The following is a 7,202-nucleotide window of genomic DNA, read 5'->3' on the forward strand; positions in this document are numbered from 1 at the left end:
CTCATAATACCAGAACTTGTTGTCATCAAAGCTTAGACATCAATATGTCATATATATTAGGGAAACATGATGTCTATAGTATTAACAAAATGTGTAGAAATAAGGGATAGCTTTGAAAATGTGTCTTCACTGTTGTGAATTGGGATCCTTTTGCTAACATTACCATTGGTAGAAAATCCACAATCAATGGCATATTGGAATATATAGTTAATGGGGAAAAAATATATGCAATGATAAGGATAATGTAAGAGTTTTATACATTATTAGTCTATCATTTATCATTTATTTTTAATTATTATTGATTTTTCAAAAAATTAATATAAATGAATGATGTTTCAACTCTTTTATTTTTAATTATTATTTATTCTTTAAAAAATTTAATACAAATGAATGGTCTGTTGATACATAAATATTTTCAGTGATAGTGCCTAAATATTACATTCATAATTAATTATGGATTACTTATGGAAATTTGTTTATTAATATTGATTTACAATTGATATATATCATTTTGATTATAGCCACATTTTTTAGGAGTAAAATGGGATTTTTTGGTATTGAAAAGGAGCTCCACATCTCAGGTGAGGACTTTCTGTCGCCTTGCTGAGAAGATATTTTTGGCTCATCTATTTCCTTTCTAAGTTTGTGAGTTCAAAACTTAATATTGACGTTACTGAACCTTAGATCTTTTTGCTATTGCTGAGGAAGGCTTTAAAGGTTTGTGGTTGAGTTTTTAACTCTTATTTTAGGACTATGTTATGTGGCTGAAGTTCCTTTTCATTCTGTCCAATGAAATACACTGAAGCTCATTTATGAATGCATATCTAAGTGCCCTGGAGCTGGTTCCTGTTTCATTAGAACTGAGAAATGGAAGGAAAAAAAATGAAATCCATTAGTGAATTACACTGATCGAAGCCTTCAATATTTCCACAATCAGTTTAATTAATTATTTTTGTTACATCATTTTAATAAATTTGATATTTAGTTCAAATAAATACTCCCATCAAACTTGTGAGGATATATCAACAACCAATTTAAGTACACAGTTAAATCAGCTTGTAAGGTGATTTGGAAAAACGGTTATATTAGTATAGAGGATCGGGAGAAATGGCTTTTGGTTTAGAATTTTTTGGCACCTTTAAAGACTCGGATTTTTGCTTGGAGAGTTTTATTGAATAGACTCCCCTATAAGTTTAACTTCGACTACAGGTATGTTAATATTAGTGGCAACGATCTTATGTAGATCTGGTGGAATGCTCATGAAGAAATGGTGGTGTTAAACTTGATGAATTCTAACAACAAATATGTTTGTTGTAGGACAATTAATGATGACTCAACAAGCATGGATCATGACCATGATGACTCAAATGTGAATCAAAGGGAAACTGGATCAGTTGGGATTATAGCAATGTGCCATGAATCAAAAGAGACAAGGAACATGCTTGATCAAGACAGGCCATGGCACCAATTGGCTCAGACTCGGTCAGGAAGTCTGCATCAGGTGTGCCCAGGAAGTCTGCATTAGGTGTGCCCAGGAAGTCTGCATCAGGTGGTGCGCCACTCTCGGTCACCAGCTTTGCATCGTATGCGCATGGGCAATTGGCACCAGTTGGCCTTGTCTCGGTCAGGACAAGCCATGGTTCATCAGGTGCCTCGGTCAGGACAGGCCATGGTACACCAGATGATCCTGTCTCGGTCAAATAAGGCCATGATGCATCAAATCAGTTGTGCCAGCATTTGTTCATATGGCACACCAGATGACCCTGTCTCGATCAGATAAGGCCATGATGCATCAAATCAGTTATACCAGCATTTGTTCAGATCAGATTCATCACCACAATGAATCAAATAAATACAAAGACCTTTGGACCAACTATAGGATTTCCAATTTCCATAAATTAAAGGCTTATGATATATTTCTTTGTAATTACTTAAAAAGTCAGCAATTTCTTGTAATGCAAGCTATCTCTCTTAGCTTTGTAATATGGTTAATAATTCTGGTTTTCTATTTTCAGTTAGTAGGTTAGTTGTTAGTTTGTTAGTTCTCAAGGGTTATATATTTTGTTGCTTGCTTTGTAAATGTAATCAAGTTTTTCTCAATCAATAAGAAAAAATCATTGATTTTTCTTTTATCCTTGCATTGAATTCATTTCTTTCTCTAAACCAAGAAAGAGTCTTTGATCTTTCATCAATGGAGTGCATTTTCAAGAGGTGGACCATTTGTTTTTATTCTTGTCACTCTCTTATCGTGCTTATCAGCTTCTTGGTTGGGTTTTGTTGTGGTTTTACTTAGTAGTGGAAAAAGTTTCTTCTGCAACATTTCCTCCCCATTAAAGGTAAGACCTTGAAAGAAATTTATTCAATTATTTAGATAGCAGGAATCTCCTTCTATGGAATTGCAGAAATGTTATGGTTTTTGATAAGAAGGGAGTGTGATTGAAGAAGTTGGTGGATGTTATCAAATTCAAATCATGGTTATAAATAATGGGAAAACATAAGTCTGTAACCATGTCTTGGTTTAAATGGACTTCAAAACCATAATTAGTTTGAAATGTAAATTGTTATATTTGCTTTTTGTGTGAGTTTTGGTTTTGCTGTGTTTTGACTTTTTTGGGTGATTTTTTATTTGTATATTGTTTTTATTTGTATTGTTATGTTTTTTTATTAATAAAATATTTTACTCCTAAAAAAAATTCGTTTATGTTTGCACAAAGTCAATTAATATATTCTAATCATAATGTGACCCACTTAAGCTTAGACTAAGTTTAACCAAATAAATCACCAGATTTAAACCTGATAAAGTGGGTTTATGGAGCCAAGCATGTGAGTTAGTACTGCTTGTGAATGATACCAACCATAATGCAAAGAGTGCTTTTCTTGCTTAAGATATTTGGTATTATACCTTTCAACCCATCCTCTCTCTGTCCCAGTCTCACACTTGCAATTTTCTTTTTCTGACACATTATCTTTGAATCCCCTAAATTCCTCCCAAGTTTGGATTAAATAAGGTGGTAAAAGATCTCCACCAATGATAGCTCCATGCAGAGACTCCCACACAAAAATCGACTACGTCTCCAAAAGAAATTTGTTAGCTATGTACACAGTATTGCCAACCTTTTTCTCTAAAGATTAATAATTAAAAAATAAAGTGAGTTTTTGTTTAGAATTGTTAATAAGTTGTGTATATACTGAAAATAATGTTTTTGAAGATTTCAATACCTCTACAGAGGTGCATTATGATGGACCCAAAAATTATGGATAATGGAGGCAAAAATAATACACAGATATAAATTGTTTAGATAATGATAACAAAAATAATACAATATGATTGGGATCATATTTGTTGCAGATATTAAGAAGTAACATTCGAACTGTTGTCATAATCTTCTGTAAATCTTAATTATCTCTTGCTTGCACTTTGATTATTGTACACTTGAAAAAACGGGTGCACCCATTGAAAATTTTATCTACGACCATTAGGCTGTTGTCAAGTAATTTTGCAACAAATATCATAGATAAGTAATAATTGCTGAAAAGTCCCCGCATTAATTATCCATTTGAATTATGAAATTGGTTATTCTTTGAAAAGTCTCAGTCTAAATTAATTCTCTAAGAGCATCACGTTGCATGGTTGTAGAAGTGTAGAACCCAGGGTGCAGTTCATTAAAATAGAATGATTCTATTGTAGAGCAAAGATTTTTGTGCAAAATATAGGAGTTTAAGGTTCAACCTTTTTTAGTAGCATGAGTGGGTGAAATAAACCTGTTTTGTACTGCTAGATTCATTTAAGTAACTTTGTTGGGTTCTTGCACCCCGTCCATTTTTATGGCTTATCCTGATACTTCTGTTTACGATTTATCTTAATATTAAAGAGTCCTTGCAGCCCTTCTGAAATTTGCAGAACCAAGCTTGGCCATGGAGGTTTGTACATCATTGGTTCACATATCTATGGACTTTAGGGTAAACATTGTTCGCTCTTTTTTTGTGGCTTGATCGTCTTGAAGGTTTCCGCTTGGAGTATTGCGTTGTTCAAAAGGTGGCCACCACAAGGAGATCAATGTAGGAAAGAGGGGGACATATATCCTGCTAAGCCTCTTTCCTATTCCTTCATGGCTGCACAATGCAGCTTGAAGAAGATGACAGTGTTCCCCCATATCGGATCCTGTAGCATGACTCCCTTTTCTAACAGGTATGGTAGCCTTATTGCTAGGGTTCAGGATTGAACTAGTTCAGACTTAAATTCTTATATATTAATTTATCTTTGCAAATAAGTAAAACATTGAGGTACTGCATACAGAGTACAGACAATAGTGAAAGGTGGGTGAAGCCACTTGGAGGGCTTGGTAGGGACATAATCAAAGTGGAAGTTGAGGAGGATGTAAGGGAGGTAAGAATCATTTCTGAACTTGTGAGGAGGAGCAGTTTTCCGGTGAAGAGATGGAGGGTTTCATGGGAGGCTAATGGATGCGAAACCACATCAAATATCAAGACTGAAAAGGAGGGGCATGACTTACAAGGTGGACAAGTATAGAGGGAAACAATCATCGCTTACAAAATTGCTAGGTGACCAATACAGCTGTACAACTAAGGTGCATTCTTCTTTGACGTCGTCAACATACGTGTAGGGCTCTGATATACGAGATTCAACATGTTCCGTCCATTTGCGAGTTGAATTTTTAAGGGAAAGAAAAAGAAATAAAAGACTTGAAAGTTGAGAAATATAAAATATACTTCTGAGATGACTCTAAAGTCTTTCATTTCCATTCATTTTCCCGCAAAGCTCAAGTCGAAAACTTTGAGTAAACTAAAGACTAGTTTCTACTAATCGAAAAACCATCCCCTAAGCCAGACCAATCTCAAGCATAAAATGAGAGACAATTGCTTAAAATACCAAATGACAAGCAAGCGTGAAATTTTCAATTGATCATATAACGCTTATGATGTCCTCGTGATAACAAATAAACCTGCCACATGCACCTTTATTGTGACATCTATAGAGAACAATGGTCCCTTCAACCTAGCAACAAAATTTGTTTTAAAAAAAGAAAGCTTACAAAGGATTTCGCACAACATTTTCTTGATTTCCTCTCTAACTTGATGTAAAATGTTCATGCCTATAACTTCAATCATTTTCTCTGAAGATGTCTAATAATTTACCTTGCTCATTTACGGCCACCAGCCTTTCTTGCGGGAGGAGCAGTGTCCTCATCATCAGACTGAATATCCCCATACTGCCATATTCCACGCCTGCTGGTCTTCGCTTCTTCCTGGAAGTTCTCCAAATTATCAAGGGCCAGCTGTCTTTCTCTTTTGTCCCACCTATTCCGTTTCTCAGTCCTAGCAAGTCCTTCCTGGAAATTGCACACAAAAACAAAATGATCAGAAAAGTTTGTTCTGTACTGTATGTGCATTCATCAAACCATAAGACTTTGAAAACATTTCAAGCGAAGAGTGAGAGGAAATGAAAACCTGTAGCATGAGAGCATTAACGCTGATCTCAGAATCGGCAGCAACGAGAGTCACTGCAAAAACTGTCCCAGTTCCCTGCCCTTTCACCTTTCCCAAAGAAGTATCTTTGTCCTCAACCATGGCCTTGAATTCTTTTCCACTGTTTAAAGTGAGATCGCTCAAATATTCAGCTGCTTCTTGGCCAAAATCCTCTTCCAAGTTTGGAAGCTTTATGTAAGCAAGGCTACATAATTGAGCAAGACCAGGTGCAGCAGACACAGTTGGATCAAGAGGCCGTAACTGACTGTAAGCTACTTCTTCTTGATTACCATAATCAATGTAGAATACTTCAAATTTGTCTTTTGGTGACTCAACTGGTCCTCTAGGTGTGTTGACAATCTACAAAATTTAGTTACGAATTATCAGTATAAAAAACAAAGGAAAGTGATACCATGCAGTATTTCACAAAGAAAATAGCAAATAGAGTAGAAATAGACAATGAGACAAGTAATGGACTAACTATTAAGCATCACATCACTTTAAACTGTAATTGCACGAAATTGCGTAAACGGTGAGGAGAACATATGCATAAAGCGATGCAACTAAATAATTTCAGGCTCATTTTATCATGCCAACAAGAATATAACCATCTGTATACAATAATGGTCTACTTTAAATAGACGGATCCACTCTAGATTAATATTCCTGGTTAAATAAGCTTCCGTAGTTATGCAAAGAATCTATGAAGTACTGATATAGATACATCAAAGCACATTTTTTTGAAAATGTAGGATATAATACACTTGGGATAGGCATATAAAATATGTGCATGAAATTCATAAAACATAATAAGCATATAATCATTGTTCTGAAAATTCAACTAAAGAACATATTTCTTAGAAATTACTAAATACAAAATAAGAGTGTCATATTGTCATAAAAAATCATTGCTTAGAGCTCACAAATAGGAATAATATCGATCTCTTTTAATCCATGATCAACACTAGGCAGATGCATTTCTTCTCTTCATTCTCAATGCAATACACATGTTTTGTCCTTTTTCTCTCACTACGATTTCACTCGATAGATTGAATGTTATGCTTCTCTCCTCTACTTAATTGATTGTGTGTCATGTTTCTCTCTCTTAAATTAAAATGCTCTTGTATGGTAGATTGGGTGTTTGGGAGGTATCTAAAAACATTTTAAGAGTATCGGAGAGGATCTGGAAAGTGTCGGATTTATAATTTAATTATTTTTCAAAAACATAATTTGGATACTTTATCAATAAGTATTATGAAGTATGGGAGAATATAGGTATCTGATACGGTCAAATGGATACGTGAAGAATGATAACACCGGTAAAAGAATGCACAAAAGAAGAAGAAGATCCGAACAAAATCGATCCGGAATCAATTGAATTCCGGATACTAATACCTCTTTATTGATTGCAAGATTAGAAGAAAACAATGAAGAACCCTAATTGATTCCCTGAATCAATTACACACTACAAGATTGATTCCCTGAATCAAATCCCCTCCTACTCAATACTTCCAAAGCTAAACTTCTCTAAAACTAGCTCTTTATTTATAGCCTAACTAACAACTAACTACTAGGGGTATTTTTGGAATCTTTTAACAACTTTCCTATTTCCCCTTCTATATACATTTTCAATATTAGGCTTTGGCTCTGGCCTAACCCTATCAATACCCTCCCCTAGAAGAATTAACTTGTCCTCAAGTGGAAACTCAAGGAAC

General features: G+C 34.7%; 1 protein-coding gene across 1 annotated transcript in view; it reads right to left on the minus strand.

Moving 5' to 3' along the window:
• Positions 4,896–7,202, minus strand: part of LOC109327983 (ribonuclease TUDOR 1-like) — a 10,908-nt gene continuing 8,601 nt past the window's right edge. Inside the window, exon 17 of the mRNA XM_019561197.1 lies at positions 4,896–5,351. Coding sequence (XP_019416742.1) covers positions 5,163–5,351 — 189 coding nt within the window. The 3' untranslated portion in view covers positions 4,896–5,162. The remainder of the gene's footprint in view (positions 5,352–7,202) is intronic.

This window comes from Lupinus angustifolius, chromosome LG15 (genome assembly GCF_001865875.1).
Source record: "Lupinus angustifolius cultivar Tanjil chromosome LG15, LupAngTanjil_v1.0, whole genome shotgun sequence".
NCBI lineage: Eukaryota > Viridiplantae > Streptophyta > Magnoliopsida > Fabales > Fabaceae > Lupinus > Lupinus angustifolius.